This window comes from Mycena indigotica (assembly GCF_014461135.1).
Source record: "Mycena indigotica strain 171206Taipei chromosome Unknown Mind.scaff0002, whole genome shotgun sequence".
Lineage (NCBI taxonomy): Eukaryota > Fungi > Basidiomycota > Agaricomycetes > Agaricales > Mycenaceae > Mycena > Mycena indigotica.
Genome location: NW_023503001.1, coordinates 6,012,123 through 6,034,120, shown reverse-complemented (window position 1 = coordinate 6,034,120; position 21,998 = coordinate 6,012,123). Strand labels below are relative to the sequence as shown.

At 51.6% G+C, this 21,998-nt stretch overlaps 7 protein-coding genes across 7 annotated transcripts; 4 read left to right on the top strand and 3 right to left on the bottom strand.

Annotated features, from left to right (window-relative positions):
- Positions 1-5,986: 5,986 nt before the first annotated feature.
- MIND_00288400 (uncharacterized protein) lies at positions 5,987-7,576 on the bottom strand (the record flags this gene model as incomplete). The annotated part of the gene is made up of 3 exons (XM_037359748.1): positions 5,987-6,286; positions 6,346-7,327; positions 7,386-7,576. The coding sequence occupies 3 exons, from the start codon at positions 7,574-7,576 to the stop codon at positions 5,987-5,989; spliced, it is 1,473 nt and encodes a 490-aa protein (XP_037224843.1).
- A 445-nt stretch (positions 7,577-8,021) lies between these two features.
- Positions 8,022-10,077, bottom strand: MIND_00288300 (Protein kinase domain-containing protein; the record flags this gene model as incomplete). Its single annotated transcript, XM_037359747.1, has 5 exons — positions 8,022-8,674; positions 8,729-9,604; positions 9,654-9,725; positions 9,791-9,932; positions 9,979-10,077. The coding sequence occupies 5 exons, from the start codon at positions 10,075-10,077 to the stop codon at positions 8,022-8,024; spliced, it is 1,842 nt and encodes a 613-aa protein (XP_037224842.1).
- Positions 10,078-11,430: 1,353 nt separating this feature from the next.
- MIND_00288200 (Major facilitator superfamily transporter) lies at positions 11,431-13,196 on the top strand (the record flags this gene model as incomplete). The annotated part of the gene is made up of 3 exons (XM_037359746.1): positions 11,431-11,738; positions 11,789-12,150; positions 12,193-13,196. The coding sequence occupies 3 exons, from the start codon at positions 11,431-11,433 to the stop codon at positions 13,194-13,196; spliced, it is 1,674 nt and encodes a 557-aa protein (XP_037224841.1).
- Positions 13,197-13,819: 623 nt separating this feature from the next.
- Positions 13,820-14,304, bottom strand: MIND_00288100 (uncharacterized protein; the record flags this gene model as incomplete). Its single annotated transcript, XM_037359745.1, has 4 exons — positions 13,820-14,000; positions 14,058-14,137; positions 14,192-14,248; positions 14,293-14,304. 4 exons carry the CDS (start codon positions 14,302-14,304, stop codon positions 13,820-13,822), a joined length of 330 nt encoding a protein of 109 aa, XP_037224840.1.
- Positions 14,305-14,316: 12 nt separating this feature from the next.
- MIND_00288000 (ABC transporter protein) lies at positions 14,317-18,248 on the top strand (the record flags this gene model as incomplete). Its single annotated transcript, XM_037359744.1, has 16 exons — positions 14,317-14,451; positions 14,505-14,529; positions 14,578-14,706; positions 14,752-14,847; positions 14,898-15,041; positions 15,093-15,341; positions 15,394-16,170; positions 16,224-16,322; positions 16,369-16,611; positions 16,663-17,229; positions 17,276-17,306; positions 17,356-17,524; positions 17,568-17,791; positions 17,840-17,981; positions 18,027-18,089; positions 18,147-18,248. The coding sequence occupies exons 1-16, from the start codon at positions 14,326-14,328 to the stop codon at positions 18,246-18,248; spliced, it is 3,186 nt and encodes a 1,061-aa protein (XP_037224839.1). The 5' UTR covers positions 14,317-14,325.
- Positions 18,249-18,489: 241 nt separating this feature from the next.
- MIND_00287900 (Peptide methionine sulfoxide reductase) lies at positions 18,490-19,234 on the top strand (the record flags this gene model as incomplete). The annotated part of the gene is made up of 4 exons (XM_037359743.1): positions 18,490-18,616; positions 18,662-18,925; positions 18,969-19,063; positions 19,109-19,234. 4 exons carry the CDS (start codon positions 18,490-18,492, stop codon positions 19,232-19,234), a joined length of 612 nt encoding a protein of 203 aa, XP_037224838.1.
- A 1,171-nt stretch (positions 19,235-20,405) lies between these two features.
- On the top strand, positions 20,406-21,721 carry MIND_00287800 (C2H2-type domain-containing protein; the record flags this gene model as incomplete). Its single annotated transcript, XM_037359742.1, has 2 exons — positions 20,406-20,432; positions 20,477-21,721. The coding sequence occupies 2 exons, from the start codon at positions 20,406-20,408 to the stop codon at positions 21,719-21,721; spliced, it is 1,272 nt and encodes a 423-aa protein (XP_037224837.1).
- Positions 21,722-21,998: the final 277 nt, after the last annotated feature.

Below are 21,998 nucleotides of genomic sequence, written 5' to 3'. Positions count from 1 at the left end.
TTCACACCCGAGCCCAACGAGAACTTGTGCGAGGAATACCAACAGACTGGTATAGGCATCGGGGATGTAGGGTTCCTCCGGAATGGCTCATTCGAGCCACTCTTCAACACAATCATGCCTTCCGGGTCGTCAATTAACAGCCAACGGGAAATTCCGAACGAGTTCAAGGCTTTCCCGTTGAAGAAACACGACATCACCAAGCGGAAATATCATTATTCGCAAGGATCCATCTTGACCAACGCAGTCGCTTGCACAGTGTCTGTAGGGGCTGAGGCGTCTTCTGTACTTCCACCGTAAGCTATGAGTTCCACTGTTTGAGAGACCAAGCTCACAAAGTCTGTGCCTCAGATTTCCTCCCATCAAAGCAGGCAGCGGTATAACCCTCGACTTTCGCTCCAAAGCTGGGGCGGCACTTGTTCTCCCAGAAGGAGCGTCGCGCCAGAATCTTCTACCCATATCCCGCTTCCGGCGTTATGTAGACGCACAAGCAGAAGCCTGGTACACCTTCGCACGAGAGGAAGGGTATATCGATGAGGTCCGCTCGTCTTCCGGTAACGAGGACTTGTTTGTCATAACTGGATGCGACAAGACTTCGTCGTGGGCAATCACCAGTGCGTCAAGCCTGAGTACTACACTCGGCTTTTCGCTCAAACTGGAGCTCGTCGGGTTGATTGAAGGGAAATTGGAGCCCAAATTCGAATGGGCGAGGAGCACATCTTCCACCATCCGAATGTCGTCAGGTAACGCCACAGAGAACCTTGAAAACCAGTGTATATTTGTTCGTGGGTTCATCGTCCCAAGGGAGCGGAAAGTGTCGCGATGGAAATGCACACTGAACAGAGTGTTGTCAATGCCCTTCTCGACTGGAGAGGGAAAAAATAGTGAGCAAGGCAACGAAGGGTTGCAGGAGGGGTCAGGTTCGCTGGTGAGTCCACCATTAAGCTTGATGAAGGCAACAGTCGACAACATCCAGGGTGTCAGCTGAGGTCCACTTGAATGGAGTCTGCAGTGTTGTGATTAACGAGGAGGATGGTGTTTTGGGGAAGGAATGTACCTGTGACGCGACAGCCAGCAGCCAGCCACTCCTAGAATTGCATTGCGTGTTTTTTAATTGAGATCATATTGGGCATATGTACCATCGAGGGAATCGTGCGAGGACTTTCTTGGCCAAGGGGCCTACATAGAAAGAAGGGAGAGGAATGAGGAGGGGACATATGTCTCGAGGATAACGCACCAGTTGAGGTTCCGACCGACCATCAGTCGAAAAGCATATACTGGGTCACTTGAGTGTCCAGCGGAGCCGAAGAGAGCCAAACAGCCCTCAGAGAAGGTAGTAATGAAGGGAGAGAGGAGAGTGGCGTTGGTTGGCGGATGGGTTACTCAATTTTGAGGCTCAAGGAAGAGGAAAGAGGTCAAGAGTCAAAGAAAGAGTGACTGTGACGATTCACTTGAGTTGATCGAAGAGTTTGGCTGAGGCCGAATTCAAGCCAAATTACAGATTTGGACCAGCTTTTGCTGAAAGAAAGAAAGAAAGTGTATTCGCCGCTTTGGTCCCCTACACTGGGGTAGGACTGGTTCCACCAATCAGTAATCAGAGCGGGCCCAGAATAGATCTGACACCTCTTGAGCGGGACGCAAAATGCGGTGATTGCAGAGCTCCCGCTGTCTAATCTGACGGGAGAATTCACGAAGTATGATCCTTCCGCGGGACGGTGAGAGAATGGTCCTGAATTGGTACCAACCCGAATAAAAAATCAATACTTATCGCGCTACTAGTATGTACTGCTTTCACCGACCTACATAAGTAAGGTCTAACAGGAAGCTAATGATGATAGTGTAGTCAATAAGCGTACTTAATGTCCACCCCAGCCCATACCTCAGGCCTCAGCACTCATTTGTCTCTCTCTTAACAGACCCTGCCTCGCATTACTCGGCCAAAGCTATGATGGGTCGTTCAACTTGCCCAGACGAGGCACTGCAGTAAGAAGCATACGAAAAGACAATCATCGTCTACAATCCAAGTATTCATCGATCCAACAACTCAGAAACACTCTGCAAAAACCCATAAGACTTCGCTTCTCCCAACAAAATATGCGCTTACTGCGATGAACAATACCCGGCCCCATCTCGTCATATTCCTGCTTGGAAATCCACATATTCTGGAACGTGCTAAGTGACGCGAGGATCGAGCCTCCAATCCAGACAGAGTATTTGCGCTCGGGCGGGGCAGCAACGCGCACCTACATAAGCAACTCCGTCAGCATTCAGGCAAGGATGAGAGGGGAAAACGGACTTTGACGCTGGCGGGAGCGACGGCGGCCATCTCCTTCTGCATGCGGTCTGCCAGGCCGGGGAACATCGTTGTGCCCCCTGAAAGGACGATGTTGTTGTAGAGGTCGCGCCGAATGTCGAGGTCGCATCGCATTATCGAGTCGTAGCTGTAAAGCTATTCAATCATAGGCGAGAGGGAGCAGATGACAAACGTCTTGGTTTGGATGCCAGGGGACTCCAGTCCGAGCATCGATGGCTGGAAAAGCGCCTCGGGAGCACGGAAGCTGAGTGGGGAGATTAAGGAAAGCATAGACATCAAGAAGAAAAACGTACCGTTCGCTGCCAATAGTGATAACATGACCATCCGGAAGCTCGTAGCTCTTCTCCAATGCCGAAGACTCCGCTGCCTTCCTGAGCTCGTCCTCAAAGTCGAGCGCGACATAGCACAACCGCTCTTTGATGTCCCTGACGACCTCATGCTCCGCTGATGTCACGAACTTGTACCCTCGCTCGCCCAAATTCTTCACCAGCGCGCTGGTAACATCCCTCCCAGCAACATCGAGCCGTTGAATTGCATGCGGAAGCGAAAACCCCTCGTAAATCGGCACCACATGCGAAACACCGTCGCCAGAGTCCATCACAATGCCTGTCGTCCGGCCAGAGGCGTAGAGCGAGAGCACCGCCTGGATTTGGACAAAGAAGGCGGGGACATTGAACGTCTCGAACATAATGGTCGTCATCTTTTCCCGGTTGTTTTTGGGGTTGAGCGGGGCCTCGGTGAGGAGAACAGGGTGTTCGTCTGGCGCGACACGGAGCTCGTTGAAGAATGTGTGGTGCCAGATCTTCTCCATGTCGTCCCAGTTGGTGACTATGCCGTGCTCAATGGGGTACCGTAAAGACAAGACCCCTCGTTTGGCTTGTGCTTCATCGCTGAGGGAGAGTGAGCTAAAAGTTCGCCAAAATGAGTTTTATTCACGTACCCAATATACGAGTCCTTGTTCCCGAACCCTACCATGACCCCTTGTTGGCGCGGACGGCCGACAATAGACCTAGAAAATGTTAGACGAGCTTCATTTTGTAGGCAAAAGCAAACGCACGGGAAAACTGCTCTCGGCGCATCGTCGCCTGCTTATCGTTAGCGATTCGAGTCTATAGACTCCACAAGACATACATACCAGCAACTAGTAAACCAGTCAGCTCGCAAGCAACGGAGAAAAGCAACCACTCACATCCAGCTTTGCACATCCCAGACCCGTTGTCGAGCACAATCGCGGCAATATCGTCGTCCATGTCTGTTATTTGAGTCGCTAGTGTCGTTCAATGCTTACACTTGAAGCATTTGGGGGCTTATATGGGCGACTAGGACTGCGGTAGACTGCGACCTGCGCGACAGCTGCAGAGTCATCAGTGGCAAGTCGGGCACCATGACGAGCTGCGATGTCCGCCATACCATTACGCCCGCAGTCGAGCTAGTCATCGGCGTCCTGGAGGTAATGCGCAAGGGACCGAAACGCGTGAGGTCACTCTGTGACGACCGATCATGATGGAGCAGGATGGAGCCCGTTTTGGTGATGGCATATTCTCCGTTTAACTTCAGTCCATGTTGTAATTCCGCTTACCATAGCGAACTCCGGGCGGATCATTCAGCCCGGCGCTGACTTAGTCAAGTCAGAATGTTGTAGAATCTGGTAGAACTTACCAGATACTTTAGTAGTAGTATAAATAGCATGTATTCTCTCTGAATACACATTGGATTCTCTTTCCTCTCACTCTCATTTCTTCCACAGGTTATGGGCCCCGGTAACCTGAACTGAATGACGCACCACCATCCACTCCGCCGCTTATCACGCACCATGACGACACCACCTGTCATTCCCCAGCCCGACGCACTCGCGTCCATCGACTCGCGTTCTTCTACCAGCCCGGAGACACTACCCAAGCCGCGACTTGGGCAGGTAACGGATCGGCAGGCTGCACCCTCGTCCGAGCGCCGCTCGCGCACCGACTCCACCGCCACATCACGGCACGGCCATCGGTCCGGACACAGCCCCCCGGACTCCCACGTCCACATGTTTACTGACACGCTCATGCGAACACCGTCAACGCCGAGCCGCGCTGGCTCCATCTCTCGCCCTGACTCTCGGGCAACCTCTCGGCAACATCGGACACCCACAGGGGCATCCAGCCACCCCGCTTCGACAAGCTCCGGTGCCGCGCAGGCATTTCGGGACGCGACAACCGTGCGGACATCGCCCCACCTCTTCTCGGCAACAATCCTGCCACCTTCCGTCCACGCTTGGTCCACGCTGACACAGGCAACCGGACGCGAACGCCGGCCCACTCGCGGCCACACCCCCGGCTTACTCAAGCACCTTCCGTCCTCGCTTCCACAAGCTCACACGACGCTCTTGGCTTCCGGGCGCCGGCCCACGCTAAGCCGAACCTCCTGGGTCCTGGACAGCGGATCCAACGTCCATATAACCAACGACAAATCCCTTTTCCACAACTACACGCCACTCTACCGGCACCGCGTTAACGGAATCGGCCAGCTGTCAGCAGCGGGAGAAGGCACCGTCCGACTGGCATTGGGCATCGACGGGATAGTGAATACAGTGACTCTGCTCCGAATCCTGTACCTTCCTTCCTCCCCACACAATATCATCTCTCTCGGCAAACTTCATCGCGCCGGCTTCACACTCGACTTTCCAATCGGATATCAGTCGCAATGGTCAACGATTCGCGCACTGCCGCAACATCGACGACGTCTACGCCCTTGGCAATGTTTCGCCAATCTGGGCAGCATCAGATAACAACGACAACGAGGTTGATTACTACAACCGGCCGTCGACACCTCCGGACACACCCCAGGACCAGGGGGAGTCCAATCCTGCACCCGCCACACCACCGGCTCAGCGACCGGCGACCCCGCCAACGTCGAACTCGGGTCTAAATCCCCACACCCCGGTCTCCACGGCACCCTCCACTCTCACGCCAATCCCATCACGGGAATCCACTCCGCACCCACCTGCTCCGCGCAAGGAGATCATTGGCGACATCTCAGAGCGCAACATCGTGCTCGGCCCTCGCACCAGCAAGTATGCCAAGCCCGGCACCTTCGCCGGCCACGCGCAGGAAGAATCTTTCCTTGACATCGCGCTTACGGCCACATCTGCGTCACCAGCCGCTAACCCGGCACAGTTCCCATCTGCGGCATCTCTTGCCCCAATACCTCCCCAGGCATTCTCCGCCGCTTCGTTCGAGGGGGAGTGTTGTAATTCCGCTTACCATAGCGAACTCCGGGCGGATCATTCAGCCCGGCGCTGACTTAGTCAAGTCAGAATGTTGTAGAATCTGGTAGAACTTACCAGATACTTTAGTAGTAGTATAAATAGCATGTATTCTCTCTGAATACACATTGGATTCTCTTTCCTCTCACTCTCATTTCTTCCACAGTCCATGACAATGTCAACCGCCCATAGCACTGCGCCTGCATCCCAGCCTTCCAAGGAGTGGAATCCCACCCGAAGTAAGCGAGACCAGTTTGGTCTGAAAGTCAACGCCTTCGTTTGAATTCTCCGAGTCAACGTTTTGCGAATAGAGTTCAATAGATCGGCGCACGAACGAGCGCATAGACAGGCTGTGAGCTACATAATCTTCAACAGTAACTACAGCAATCAATAAACAGAGTGTATCAACCACAAATATTGATTTGTACTTATGCCACTGGCATTGGCACGACGATAAGCCGGGCGCTGGAGTGCCTAATCGAGCGGGGCGGTGGCGGTCCATCAAGCAGTGCACGATCCCAAGCATAAACAACCGGGGCAAACGAGCCCAGATTGTAGTATCCACCAAACTTATACGTGACGAGCTGTAGACGGGGGGCCTCGCTGAGCAACCTGTACGCCGAATGGGCTGGAGCACCGAGGATATGGTCGAAGGGGTGGTCGACAATGAAGAATGTGACATGTGTGAGGTGCTGGAACTTGCGGAAGGCAAGGAAAAACAAACTGCGCTATGATTAAACACAGTTTTCAGCATAACACACAAATCGCACAAAGAAGAGGGACACACTGTGTCCAGTTTGTCCAGGTCAATTGTGTATAAAAGTCGCCACCTCTCTGAGGCAACATACCGCACTTGCAGATCGCGAAGGGAAGGACATTTGTTTTCTATGGCATAGAGGAGGTCTGACGATGGAGTATCCTCGCCGAGCGTAACCGAAAGGCTGGTCAGCGCAGACAGGTCAGGGATACGAGGAAGCACGGTGAGAAGACCGAAGCCTTTGACTGGGTATTCCTCGAGCAGCTGAAATCCTATATTTGGTCGGTGTGGCGCAGTTCGGTCATACAAGTCGTGCTCTGCAAGGAGGCGGAGCTGCTTAAGGCCACCAGGGATCGCGGCAAAAATTGAGTCCTCGTGCCAATCAACATTGGACAGCGATAATGACGTAAGATTGGGAGGCCAGTTATGACCCTGCCAGCCTGTGCGAAATGGGGGATACTCCTGAACGGCGTTGTTCGGCGTGAAACACAGCTCCAGGGTACGCAAATACGGCATATTCACGATGAGGTCGGGGACCGTGATGTGTGGGCGTGGAGGGTGCTCGGTAACGGTGAAGCTAACGAGCTGCGTCCAAATAACCTCGGTGAAGGACAAGCTTATGTAGTCGCCGGATAGTGTTAGATGTTTGAGACGCGGGGAAACCATATGCAGTAAGCGATGCACATTGCGATGTTCTTGAGCCACGTCATGGGGAGCTGCAGGGTCCCGAAGGACGCCCCAGATGCCGCCAAATCGGATGATCAGTGTTTCAAGTGCAGGAAATACGAGTTGAGTAGGAACGTCTTCTCCGTCCAGCCGTGCTTGTTGAAGCGTCAAGTCTGCGAGAGCCCGACAGTTCGATAATGCAACGAGCAAATAAGTGGGTATCGCTGTTTCCAATCGGATGGTGACTGTCCTCAGGTGTTGCATGGACTCTATTGCAAGAGCTAGAGAGTGATTCACTAGAAGCTGGGCGGGATGGCGGACAGATCTATCACGGATTTCAAGTTTTCTAGCAGTCGTGGCTCACTCAGCTTAAGTAATCTCTTCAAAATAGGAGCGGAACGCACGTAGGATAGGACCAAAGAGACTTGGGCCAGACGTTTTGTGTCCCGCGATTCCAGTTATACAGATGGTCGAATATCCACGGGGCAATTTGCCAGCGTAGCAAACGACAAGTGCTTGAAAAAGCTAGCGCACAGCTCCGCTCGCAGCTCTCGAGGCGGGGGGTCGGCTCAGAGCCCGTGAGATCGGGGAGCATAGCATGAAGGATGATCAGAAGAACATCTACGGGTACTAGTAACACCTGTAATGGACGGAGTGGGGCACAAGAGTTAGTGAGTTAGCGTTAGTTGTGTGAAGAAAGAACTAGTCACACGTTGTTCTAACATGAGTTCCCGTAGTGTTTGGTTTCCCAAGAGTTGAAGAGTCAATTTGTTGAAAGTTTTGGGAAGGGTTGATCAGCGATCACATGACTTTGCAGCTTACAGACAAAAACAGACAAAAAAGAGAAGACCGTTACCGTAGACGGTATATGCTTGAAAGCAAGTCATTTTCAGTGGAAACTCTGGCTGACGATGTCGGTTCACGCGACAGGAAACAACTTTCAACTAGTCAAATTTGTCATTTCATGCGTGGTATAACGAGAAGATGCAGTAGGTATTCAAGTAACGAACAAGTCCATGCAATTGAGTAAAAAAAATTCTTCACCACTTCAGCCCCAGATTTTGGGCGAGCAGTTGCAGCGACGACCTCCGCCTGCGATGCCCAATCGGGCCAGTAGGTGCACTGGCTTCCGGAGAAGGAGGAGGGGGCGACTGTTTCCGCTTGTGCTTGAACAGCCTCCGCGGGAACTTCCGAGATGTCTTAGCAACTTGTCGGGGAGCGGAGGCTGCGCCATGCGAAGACGAAGAGGGAATATATGATGTGGGTGGTGTAGAATGTCCCTCTTCTGACGTCTCGCCTCGTTGGGAGCAAGAGGAGCTGGAGCTCGGTTCCAACGGCTCTTTAGGGTGGCCGTTCTCAACAGTGGTGTCGGCTGGCGGAAGAGGATCGTCTAGCGTAAACCGATCCATCGCATTGATGGCGGCCCGGAACTCCGCAAGAGTGGGTCGCATCCGCGGGTTCTTGTGGAAACAGCGCCGCAGCAAAGCGTTGGTTTCTTTTGTCAGACCCAAGTCGTGGATGAGGTGGTCTTTATTCCGGAGGAACAAGTGATATGACGGGTCGGAAATGTGAGCCTTTTGCCATGGCGTTGCGCCCGCAACAAAGGTACAAAAGAGGACAGCGATGGCCCACATGTCGCTGTCCTTGGGCGAGAAGCCCTCAAGAGCGGCTGGATGGTTTCGGTCAAGCGACTCTGGATAAAGAAGTCAGAAATAACGATCATATGAGAAGGAGAATGAAGACAAACCTGGGCACATATACGCTGGCGACCCACAGCCGAACAGGAAAGAACGTATTTTCCTAGTCGATAGACCGAAGTCCGCAATACGGATGTTCTTCCCGTCGCTGTCGCAGAGAAGGTTTTCGGCCTTGATATCTCGGTGGTAGATGCCACAACGGTGCATGGCTTCAACACCATCGAGTATTTCCCCGGATGCCTGCTTGACACGGACTGGCTGGCAATAAAACATGTTCTGGCCAACCATGACTTGGAAGACATCCTTCTCGGCATACTCGAGGACAACGAAGAGGAATTCGCCAGATGTGAAGGATCGATGTAAGGAGACGACTCGCGGGTCGTCTGAAACGGCCTTATGATGTCTGACTTCCTGTTCTTGCCGCTGGCGCTCTTTGGACCCAATTTTGTGCAGTCGCAAGCATTTGACAGCATAATATATGGGGTTTTCGGCTGGTGAGTCGAGATCGATGGCTTTATAGACTTTTCCAAATGAGCCAGCGCCCAAAATGCTCACGAGCTTGAGGTTACCGTCGAGAACGGTCCCCGTAAGGTCGGGCAGGGAGCGAGAGGAGGGGGAGAATTGAGCCGGCATGATAAATGGAGTGGGTGTGTGGATTGTTAAGAGGCAGGTCGACTCGTGGTGCATGTAATGGTGGTTAAAGCAAGAGTAGTGTGGAGACAGGAGAGAGCCAGAAGGTGGCTTTTTGAGGACGATCTGCTCCGCTGTCTCGAAAGGTGAGACCGCGGGGATTGTCTCTCCGAGTGGGGCCTGCCAATCGGCGGCTATGCAACGACGGAGTGCCAGATATGACCGGACTCCACTCCTCCCGTCGCAATCCGGACCCGCAAATTGTTCTGAGCTTCCAAGGATACTAATTGAAGAGGCTTGGTAAAGATTTAGCGGACAGCAAGTCAATAACAACTACAATCTCACCACGCGAGCTTGGGTGTACTAAAGATGGAATAGCTCGAAAATTGCAATGTCGTCTGTGTAAGACCATCAAAACTACACGGAGTCGTCAGAGTCGAATGCGCAAGTACGACAACAAACCTTCGACCAGGCGAGCACACCTTCGCGTGAATCTGGGTTTTGAATTGAACTGGCTTGTGCAGTGTCGAAAACATTTCCGCTGCGCCGGTGAAAAAAAAGGAAAAACCCGGAAGCTCGGTGGAAAATGAGGTCGACAACAAAAACTTCGACTAGGATCGATGACTAACTCCTTCAGCAAACGAGAAAGGGAAGAGGTGGGTGAACACACTTGGGTTTGTCGAATTGATAACATGTCCGCGACTACTGGCCTCGACAGCGCATTCTGGACCAAGAAGACGGGAGGTCGTTTGGAGCCAGAGCCAAGCATCGTGCCATGACTATTAAACCGCAAAAAAAATTCAGCAACACTGATAGAAGAACGGGAAGTACAAGTACACGGACCTTTTTGTTGCCCAAAATGTTTTAGCTCGACAACACCACCAGTATACATACTTATCTCTATTTTTGAGGCCTTCTGGAGGTAACGAATGATAGTCGAGGAGGCTGAGCAGAACGATTAGCACACCGACAGCGACAGGAATAGAGCCCGTACCCGTTCTCCCAGCTACGCAAAGCATCCACGGCCAATTTCAGACCGAAACATGATAAGTTTACTGTGAAAAGGCGCTTGTGCCTGCTAACAGCTCAGAGGTATTTTCTCGTAGGGAGTTTACGACCGCCACGATATTGGGTCTGTAAAAGAGACAAGCTCAGAGGGGGCTTGGGCGAGAGTTCAGAACCGTACCTCAAAAGTCAAACCGGCCGCGCTTCGTGCATTAGGACTTGATGAGATTCCTCCGTACGGTGTTCATGCGTTGAGAAATTGCCGAAAAGGATTTGAGGTTGGCATGAAGGGAGAGAAAAAGAAAGGGATTAAAAAATCACGTTGATATGACCTCACACACACTTCAGCGGCCAGTGTATTGATTGAAGACATTTTATTCTCAGTCATGGTATAAGCTACAAGCTTGTGGGTATCTATTTAATGTGCTCGGAATGTCCATGCAACGAGTCCAAGAAGGATAAATAGAGCGAACATGCAAGACTCGTGCAATATGAACCACTGCTACCTGTAGCAGAAGGGGAATGGAACCACATTGACTTGCCTTGGCCAGTCAATAACCCAAATAAGGTGTGTGCTCAGGCTATCAGTCATAAAAAATATGTCCGAGTAAGATCTTTCGCAAGAAAAGACTTGTTACATAACTTTGAAAGCAAGACATGCCCAAGCTCAGCCCACGATACTTTATTTGACCCGTTACTTATAGATGCCACGCGACAAATTGAGTCGCGGAGCTGTTGGCATCATTGATCGTCGCAGACAAGTGATATCGTGTTTATAGTGGATGTGAGTACTTCACTGCATCGTCGAAGTATTGCTTGATCTATGTAACGCAACTAGAGCAAGCGGGTTGCATCACAGTGCGTTAAGATGCCTCATCATGCCTGTCCTAGTATGTGCAGGACCCAAGGTACAAGTTGTGGCCAAATGATTCCGATCCGAGATCGACGTCGGCATCTCAGGTCGACGACTGACTAGTCACCAACTAGTCGGCTTCGAATGATGCCGATTCGAAAGTGAGATTGACGAGGGGTTTATCCATGTGGTGTGCCGCTAAAGATTTTCTATATAGGAGGACGAAGTGGAGGGTGCAGTTGCGCACCTTCTTTTCGGTCGACGATGGCATCTGAAGCAGCGACGGTCGATCTCAAGACGAAGCCGTCCGTGATGCTGTCCGAGCTGGAGAAAAAAAGCACCAACACGTCCGAAGCTGGCCATCCAACCCCCAACGATGTCGAAAAGCTGCCCAAAACCGATTCAACCGTCGAGCCAGAGTACCCGACTGGTGTCCGCCTCGTTCTGCTCACTCTGGCCCTCGCGATTTCCGTGTTCCTCGTGGCACTGGACAACACCATCATCGCTACCGCCATTCCCAAGATTTCGACGTATTTCGATTCGTTGGAGGATATAGGCTGGTATGGCTCCGCGTGCGTGGCATTTCTGGGCCAAAATAGCTCAACTGACGCGCCTGTTGTAGATACCTCCTCACCTCCGCCGCATTCCAGCTTCTTTGGGGTCGTCTTTACACCTTCCTGCCTATAAAATGGGTCTATATTGCCGCCATCTCCATCTTCGAGCTTGGGTCGCTGATTTGTGGCGTGGCCCCGACATCAGCTGCTCTGATTATTGGCAGAGCAATCGCAGGAGTGGGCTGTGCGGGTATTTTCTCGGGGGCGCTCATTATTGTTGCCCACTCGGCCCCACTTCCCAAGCGGCCAATGTTTACCGGCCTCATAGGATCAACCTACGGGATCGCCTCCGTTGCTGGGCCACTGATGGGTGGAGCATTTGCCGACAAAGTTACCTGGCGGTGGTGTTTTCTAATCAATCTGCCAATTGGTGAGTTTTTAGCTCATGTGGGGTCTACTAACCGCTCCGCAGGCGCCGTCACGCTCTTCATCATGGTCTTCCTTTTTACGAACCCGCATCAAGAGATGGGCGAGCGGATGGATTTCAGACACCGCCTGCAGCAATTCGACCTGATTGGAACTGCCATCATCATCCCCGCCGTCGTTTGCCTGCTTCTCGCGCTCCAGTGGGGCGGCGCAGCATACGCGTGGTCCAACCCGCGCATTATCGCGTTGTTAGTCCTCTTTGGCGTCCTGACCATCGTCTTCATCGCTGTCCAAGTATGGAAGCAAGACTCTGGTACCGTCCCTCCGCGAATCTTCAAACAACGGAGTATCTGGTCAGGCGCCCTGTTTGCGTTCTTCCAGGGCGCGACGTTCTTTGTCTTCGTTTTCTACCTCCCCATCTGGTTCCAAGCCATCAAAGGTGTCTCCGCCATTAAATCAGGCATCGACAACCTCCCCATGATCTTGTCGCTCGTCTTTGCGATGATCCTTTCAGGAGGGCTGACTACAGCGATTGGCTACGTCGTGCCCTTCATGTACCTCTCCACGATCCTCATGGCTGTGGGTGGCGGGCTACTGACAACGCTCCAAGTCGACACAGGTCATGCGAAATGGATCGCTTACCAGGTGCTTGTGGGCATTGGCTGTGGGGCGGGAATGAACCAGCCGGTCATGGCGATCCAAGCAGTCCTCGACCTCAAGGACGTGCCAACGGGTACTGCTGTCGTCCTGTTTCTGCAGACAATGGGCGGCTCGATATTCGTGTCGGTTGCCCAGAATGTCTTCCAAAACCAGCTTGTAAGCGGTTTGCGGACCCAAGTGCCCAGTGTCGACCCCCGAGTTTTACTTGGTGCCGGCGCGGCGAGTATAAGGGCTGTCGTACCGGGAGACGTGCTGGGGGCTGTTATCAGAGTGTACAATACGGCGTTGGTGAACGCATTCTATGTCGCTGTCGCTGCCGGGTGCTTGTCGGCGATCGGCGCGTTGGTGATTGAGTGGAAGAGTATAAAAGTTGAGGCAAGCAAGGAGTAAAATATATAACCAGACTTCACCTGCGGATGTTTGAGATGGAGAATAGACTTGAAGAAGTCATTTACCAGGAAGGTTGATGGCGGTTGACACCACTGGGTTCTTGAAGAGAAACAGCTCTCCGCCCCCGATTCTCATATGAAGCTCAGGGAAGAGTTTAGAAATGAACTTGTTAGCGCTTGGTGAGCTCAGACGGATGAGATATTGGTATGTACTTTACTCATTGGTGAATGTGTTTGTCGCTGTCGGGACTTCATGTTTGTTGGCAATTGGAGAGCGTCAAAAGCTTCTTCAAAGAATTGGAGAGTAAAAACTCTGAACAACGCCTTATGTGTCATTGTCGCGCCAGGATGCTTGTTGGCCATCAGTGGAAGCGCGTCAAGATTGAGAAAAGCAAAGAACATGTTTATGACACAACTTGAAGTTACCTGCAGAAGTTGAGTTGAATGACAATCTGAAGAATTTGAGGGCTGCAATTTATAGATTGTGCACAAAAGCCACGGTATTGTCTGATGCAGCTCTGAAGGGCTAACCAACACAGTCACAGTTGGCCATAGAATGAGGTCTGCAACAGAAGTGTCCCAACTTCCGAGCTATAAGAGCTGCTATAAGTTGAAGCCGTGACATCACTGCCTGAGTAGCTCAGATGAGTGGAAAGAGCCCGATACTGAGTTGCTGATAGCCGTGAGCAACAAATCGCGCTTTGCAGGTGCAGCACGACGTGGTCGGGGAGACTGAGCCTGAGGCTGACCGGTTCGGTGACGGTCCTTTTGGCGGTCGACTCCGAGAGAGAGGACAGGATTAAAACTATTCAAGTTCATGGTGAGTGAGCGGAGAGTGAGGAAAGCAATGCTCTCAACTCACGAGCGTGGGTGCCACTTATAGTGGACCTTCTCTTGCGTTTTCGCTGCCTTCATTTTTTGTGGCATGTTTGGGATGGTAGACTGTGAGGGCGAATTATTTGACGCTTCCCCGTATCTCCGCGATCGCTTGCTCACTACCCGTGATTTGGCGGCCTTGCGATTTAAACCAAGCTTAAAATTTGGGGCTTCGGCCTGAGGTCGACAGCAGAAGTTGTAGTTTAGGTTAGGCGTGTCACAAGCCGTGACATCACTGCGTATCCGCTGCCTTCATGGCGCTTCGCTTCCTGCGTCGCCCACTGCTCTACCTACTAATTCTGTCTCCGGTACTTGCCTACAGAAGATCTTCAAACTCTTCTGCAAGCCGGTCTTTGCCTTACTCGAGCTACGAGCTTTCTGTAAGGAACTGACTGCCAATTATTCTGGAGATTACTCTGACACTTTTGGCCAGGGTCTCACGCAGGGAACTGTGCCTGGTGCGTGACTCTCAAAGTCAGAAATATTTCTCCGCTCATGTTGTCCAGAAAAATGTCCACCATGTTTTAATTGCAAGCTTCCCGTGTTTGCTTGTGGACAGTATGGAGAATGTAATGAGTACGACGGGCAATGCAAGTGCCCAGCGGGTTGGGGAGGAATAGACTGCTTAATACCACGTATGCCTCAACGTCTCCGTCACTAACTCGCTGACAAGGTGCTAGAATGTGATTCACTTGCGGATGGAGACCAGCGACGGCTTCGGGAAGAGGGCAAGGCATGCGAATGTAAGGAAGGATGGGGAGGTATCAATTGCAACGGTGCGCTAGTTATATTCCACCTCGGTTGCTTGCTCTAATAATGTGAACAGTTTGTCAGACTAACCAGGCTTGTGCCAACTTTCCTCTGGCTGGGGGCCCCGAGAACCTGGACGATGAAATTGACCCAGAAGACATGAGGTGTTATACAGGCGGCGAGACGGTGTTCAACAACCACCAAATGTGCAACGTAACAAGTGCGTGGCTCTTCTCCTCCAGTAAGCAACGCGTCATTTAACACGCTGTAGACCGCAAAATTATCGATCAAGTCGGCGCCCATCGACCTGTCCAAGTAACCTTCAGCTGCGAAACAGCTCGGGATACGTGCCAGTTCCAGTTCTGGGTGGACCAGAAGGAATCATTTTACTGCGCTCTGGATCAATGCAGTTCGAAATCTTCCAATGAATACTCCACAAACGGGACAACGTATGACTGCGAACATATCAAGTGCAACTGTATCCCAGGACGATTCATTTGTGGAGAAGACGGCAGCGTCAGTGAGTGATTCCCGCTCAGGCGTCAAGCGATTTTACTCACTGCGTTGGTCAGATATTGACGACTTTTTGCGGGAAGAGATCAAGGGTCCAGCCAAGTTTAGCTGCAAGTCCGGCGCGGGATGCCGGTTTGAGGAACCCGCGATGAACGAGCTCATCAGCGACATTTTTGGCGACCCTTACATCACCCTTAATTGCGATGGTGGTGAATGTCTCCACTTTTCCCAAGTCCCCGGTTTCGTGCGGCCGCCCAAACCCGATAACACCAAATGGATGGCTCTTAGTGCGGCAGGAGTGGGCATCATCATTCTTATCTCGTCTGCTTCTCTATGGTATGCTGGTCGAGCAAGCGGAGGCGAGTTCGGTCAAATCCGTCTGCCAGACGATGAGCAAGCCCGACTCATGAACGATCACGTTCCGGCAACTCTCCATTTCTCCAATATCTCGTATACGCTTGGCTCGCGGGTTTTACTCGACAACATTTCTGGAACGGTCAAACCCGGGCAAGTTTGCGCGATTATGGGTGCTTCTGGAGCCGGCAAATCTACATTCCTCGACATTCTCGCACGCAAGGCCAAACGAGGAACTGTTTCAGGCACCACCTACGTTAACGGCCGTGAGGTTGCCAACGACCAATTCAAGGCTGTCACCGGTTTTGTGGACCAAGAAGACACCCTTATGAGCACGTTAACGGTCTACGAAACAGTGCTTTATAGTGCCTTGTTGCGCTTGCCGAGAGACATGAGTTTAGAAGCGAAAAAATTCAGAACGCTGGAGACGATGAACGAGCTAGGCATCTTGGGTATTAAAGATTCGCGAATTGGAGGCGTTGGTAAGCATTCTTTCTTTCTTTCAAGTATTGATACTGTGTCTTACGTGTCATAGGCCATCGCTCTATATCCGGAGGCGAGAAGCGTCGAGTGTCCATTGCCTGTGAGCTTGTCACCAGTCCCTCCATCCTGTTCCTCGATGAACCCACTAGTGGTTGGTCCAATCATTCTACATAGACGTTTGAGCTCATTGCATAAAGGACTCGACGCTTATAATGCCTTCAACGTTGTAGAAAGCCTAGTTTCTCTGGCACGAGACTACAACCGAACTGTGCTCTTCACGATCCATCAGCCTCGGAGTAACATAGTGGCACTTTTCGACCAACTCATCCTGCTTGCATCCGGAAAGCTGGTCTACGCTGGCGAGTTCTCTAAATGTCAAGCTTACTTCTCCGATATCGGCCAACCTTGTCCACCTGGTTTCAACATCGCCGACTTCTTCAGTTCGTCATTATTTATGTCCCGACTGTCTCCCTCTGATATCTCGTTTTCAGTTGACCTTACGATGCATGCGAGTTTGGATGAGCGTATGAGCCATGATATCAGTCCAACGCTCGAGCCAGAATCGCCCCACGAAGACCTGACGAACCTGGGAGATGAAGAACGGGGTCTGCTGCGACAAGCACCTTTGCCGTTATCAGTTCGCTCTCGTGGTTCCACAAGTCCTGACCTCGAGGAAACAGAACTACAGACGCGAGCCAACTCGAATGCTGGAGTCAACTATATCAAACGCAAAACTTCACAGCTGCTCGAGGCAGTGTCGTTGTCATCATCGGGCAAAAAGGTCACAAATGCGCCGTTGCCGCCAAAGTTAGCTGCTTTGGTTGACGCTTATGCTGAGAGCGGCATCGCCAAAGGGATCAAGGAAGAGGGCGAAGCGTTGAGAAGAGCGACAACAGGTGGTTTGCCCGACGTTGCTGTGGAAACTACATTATTGCGAGGGCGGAAACGGGCTGGATACGGAACTCAGTTCCGAATCCTAAGTGGCAGGGCCTTCAAGAATCTTTACCGAGACCCAGCGCTCTTAGCAGCACATTATCTCTCGTCAATTGCCCTAGCATGTCGGTGTGTTCATTCTAGGGACGCTCTTGCTCACCTTTTCCCCAGTAATATGTGGGCTGTTCTTCCACAATGTCACGTATGTCCTTCCACCCATTAATCGTACCTAAATTCTAATAACGACACAGCAATGACATCTCTGGTTTCCAGAACCGACTCGGACTTTTCTTCTTCACACTTGCTTTGTTTGGATTTTCCTGTCTGTCGAGTCTGGGCCTGTTTGCGAACGAACGGATACTCTTTATTCGTGAGCGGGCAAATGGATACTACTCAACGGTGACATACTTTGCCTCGAAGGTACCACTAAGCGCCTTTCTACGAAAAACTGATGTTTTGGCAGGTTCTCTTCGATATTCTCCCTCTCCGCGTTGTTCCACCCATAATGTTCGGCGCGATTGTCTATCCGCTGGTTGGGCTTGTTCCGGCGGTGGTATCGTTCTGGAAGTTCATGCTGATCCTGGTGCTCTTCAACCTTACCACGGCCATGGTCGTGTTGTTCCTTTCTATTGCCATCGCAAGCACGAGCGTTGCTGGACTTGCCGGGACACTTGTCATGCTATTCAAGTGTGTTTCTCTCGGCTGTTGGCTCTTGTTAGTATTGACCTATTCCAGCCTCATGTTCACGGGCCTGCTCATCAACCGAGATAGTGTGCCTGCTGCTTTCCGTTGGCTTCACACCGTGTCGTTCTTCCATGCGGCATTCGAGGCTCTAGCGGTAAACGAGCTCAGATACCTGCATCTTACCGAGACCAAGGTTGGGTACTGTTCGTCTGGTCCTTCCCTTTGCTGAATCAACCAGTATGGCGTTGAGTTGGATGTCCCGGCTGCTGTAATTTTATCTACGTTTGGGCTCCACGCTCAGGTGTGTGCTTTCTGTTTGGCGTGGGTAGACCGAGACCGGCTGACCATTGCCTGTCAGTCGTTCTGGTGGCCCAATACCGCGCTTCTCGGCATCTTTTTCACTGTACTGACCGCTGCGTCGTATCTGACGCTGCAGTTGTTCGTCAAGGAGAAGCGGTAGTAACAAGAGAATATATTTTGTAATACTAGGAGACATATAAGCTTTCGAGGAGCAATGATTCTGACAATGAACGGATTCTTGCGTTAGAGAATTCGAAGCTCGTGTGACCTCCGCCAAACTTTCTTTCTTCCCTCTGCCACCACGCAATTCACTCGGACCGTGCCGTGTATTAATCCAATCCAATCCAATCCACTCTCGATGAGCAAGCCTGAGACCGCGTGATCTGGGGCACGCCATCTTTATGCTTGCCCACATCCGCGGCTTAATAACCCACTTCCTACCCATATACTCCACCTCGAGAACTTCCCGATTCATGGCGACCGACGCAGTCTCGCAAGCCGGTGCAGAAGTAGCGATATTCGCTTCAGGTAGTACGCTCTCTATTAATCCGCGACATTTGCTGATTAGCCAAGGCTGCTTCTGGGGAACCGAACACATCTTCCTCAAGCATTACAAGGAGAAGGGCATCGTCAAGACCAGCGTGGGGTATACGGGCGGGAAGGAATCGGTGACGAATCCCAGCTACAGGAATGTTTGCTCGGGCACAACCGACCACGCGGAAGCGGTCAGGATCGAGTTTGACAAGGAGAAGGTGGGATATGCGGAGCTGGTGGAGTTCTTTTACCGCACCCATGATCCCACAACGGTGAATCGGCAGGGAGGAGACACTGGGACGCGTGAGTGGTATTAGCACATTCGTGAAATTCTGATATTGGACAGAATATCGGTCTGCGATCTTCACCACAAGTGCTGAGCAGGAGGAAACGGCAAAGCGTGTTACGGAGGAGGTCCAGGGGAAGCATTTCACGCCAAAGGTGTGCCTTAGAACGCTCCCATTCGATTTAACCTAAGATTTGTAGGGCCTGACGATTGTTACCGAGATTAAGACTGCGGGGCCTTGGTGGAATGCAGAGGACTACCACCAGCTGTACTTGTTCAAGAATCCAGGCGGTTACCAGTGCCCAACACATCGACTTCACTGGTAATGTTTACTGTACTTTTTCACAGGCGTCAATGAAATATGTTGCCCGTTTCTTGCCCGGCCCCTCCAACGTAGACCTTGGCACCGTTCAGTCCCAACACTAGTGCACAGTTCGCTAACAAGCATTCATGCACTCTTCTTCGCTCTCTCTATTGGCATTGAATGCACTACAAGGCCGCAAGCTATGCTTCTTGAAGATGGTGACTGGTCAACAGCCCCAGGCCGGTAGCAAACCAACTCCTTATTGACTAAGTACTCTTCGAACGAGGAGAGAAATACATATATCCTTTGAACATCTTAGAACATTACTCCTAGCAAAGCTTAACATTTGTCTTGCTTTGCTTGCCCATACTAGTAGTATGGGCCCAAGTCAAAATTGCTATACACTTTCCAAGTGTCTTACCCTATGTGCAGCCAATGTGCAGCTCTGAATAACTGCCTTCGCCTTGACACCGTATTGGCAGTACATTGCTCAACAACTATGCCTCCTTTGGCGTTCGCACCCCCCAAAACCTTTCCCGTCATCAGGCGATCTAGATTCCACTTTCTGAGCCTCTAGGCTCGATAAGTACAGTAGGCAAAGTATATCACGAGCCATGAATTACTAGGGGATCCCTGCGCTAGATTTCGCAGATTTATCAAGGCTGGAGCAATCATGATAAGATTGATGCAGTCACAATCACGTGTGCGCGTGACACCTTTACACCCAGACCCCATCAACGTTTAGTACTCGGGCAGGATAAATTGCAACGGTTGGATATTTGTCACCTTCTCCTCGTGGCACATATACCACATGCATTCTCCGTCCTGCTGCTCACATCTGGATTCCCCCTTATTCGGCCTGACCCCAGCTTCTTCCTTTACGTTTTGGCAGTCCAAAGATTCTTCCGCTTCGGTGCAGCCAGACCTGCGAAGGCGCGCTGCTAAGTGTGTATTCTTAATCCATAGCCCAGCATAATTCTCTTCATTTCTTAGTTCCGAATCCTGCCATTTATAAAGGCCGTCGACCAGACAGTGGTTCAAGCCTCCCATGCGATAGCCACCCGGACCCACCACCGGACGAACCATGACGACAGCGATTTAGGCTCTGTGGCGTGCTTCTCGATCATTTTGGTGCTGTCTATTCTTCGATGGGGCAAGAACATTTTTCTTTCCTCTACCACGACCACCATACCATGGACGTTGAGGCGGAGCGTGCTTTTGTGAGGCCCTCTTCCCATGCATTCAAAAGCTTGATTCTTTTCAGTGCTCCAACTTTCACTGCTGTGGTGTCGTACATCCTGACCTCCATGCCCTCTACGCCCACTCTAGAATGACGCCAACGAGCTACATTGGCCCACAATTTTTCTGCTCAGGACCATTCTCCTTCGTAGACTCCACGCAGGAAGACCATATTCCTCCGCCGTCACCAATAGAATCTGAAGCTTCATCATTCACCGATTCGACCACGACCACCTCTGACATCGATGGGGATCACGTTTTTCCAGCACTACCAGAAGCAATTCAGCCCATCGAAACTTCGCTTCCTACCGTCGACGCTATCACTGCGCCATCGACCAGCAGCTATCCATTGTCACGACAGTTTCATCATCCAATCTCTTTTCCTTACCCATCCTACCTTCGACGTGCAAACAGTTTTCCGAACACCTTTCCATTGACATCGCACCCGCCTTCAGCAACATATGATGGCTCAAAAGTTCAGGTCAAACGGTATGAGGCGTCAAATGCTCGAGCTGCTGTCACTTCCGCCTACCTTTCGACAATTGGGAGGCGGCTGTCGCACCAGAGTAGACCCGTGACTCCATTGCCATCCCCCATTATCGTAACGAAGTCGGTAAAGGACGATAATCAACAGCATATAGTGGCTCATCGACCCTGCACCCCCCCCGCAAACGAAAACACCGACCCACTTTCCGGAGATGACATGGATGTCGCACCATCTCCCCTCTCGGCTGACTCTATAGACATAGTTCTGATCGACTCACCTGTCCATCCATCTTCCACCAACCAGTCGCCCTTGTCCGTCGCAGAACAACTGTCACTCTCCCAGCCAGTTCAAAAGGTGCCCATTTTTCTTAATGGCAAAGAAAAAACGTTCGTCTGCCCAATCCCCCTTTGCAACAAAGCCTATCTCAACCCCAATGGTCTCCGGTATCATCTCTCAAAGGGTAAATGCAGTGGGGAGGACAACGAATGTCTTCCGATGGACGATCAACTGATGTTGATGCGTGCTGAGGCAGCAGCAAAAGTTGCGACGGTTGGCCCTGGGTCAAGATTTGGGTCGTCTGGAAAGAGAGTGCAGCGTCGAACCGCTTGCGCGAATCGGAAAGCGTCTTTGCGGAATCAACGACCTTTTTCTCTGGGTACCGGACCGGCTGATGTCTCCGATTTTGACCTCGACTCCCTTCCAGCCCTCACACCATCTACCGCTAGCGACACTTGTCGCTCGGTTTCGGTCTCCCCATCGAGCTCTGCTTTGTCGGACTTGTAGTCGGCAGGAGTGGTCCGTGTGCTAGAGCTTGTACCGCGCTTGATATGCTTCCACCTTCGCGCCATTTTTGCAGGTAATCACTATACTTTTTTCTGCTTTCTTTCTCATTGATGCGAATAGACCGCTCGACAGCCCTTGTGTTATCGGTTTCCTGCATCTTGTTGCATCCGTCGATTCAAGACCACAACTACTATCCTACTTGAGCTTGCTGCTCACTCTCCACCAATAACTCTCTATATGAGGCACGATCCCTCTTCTTGATCGCTCGCAAAAGGGC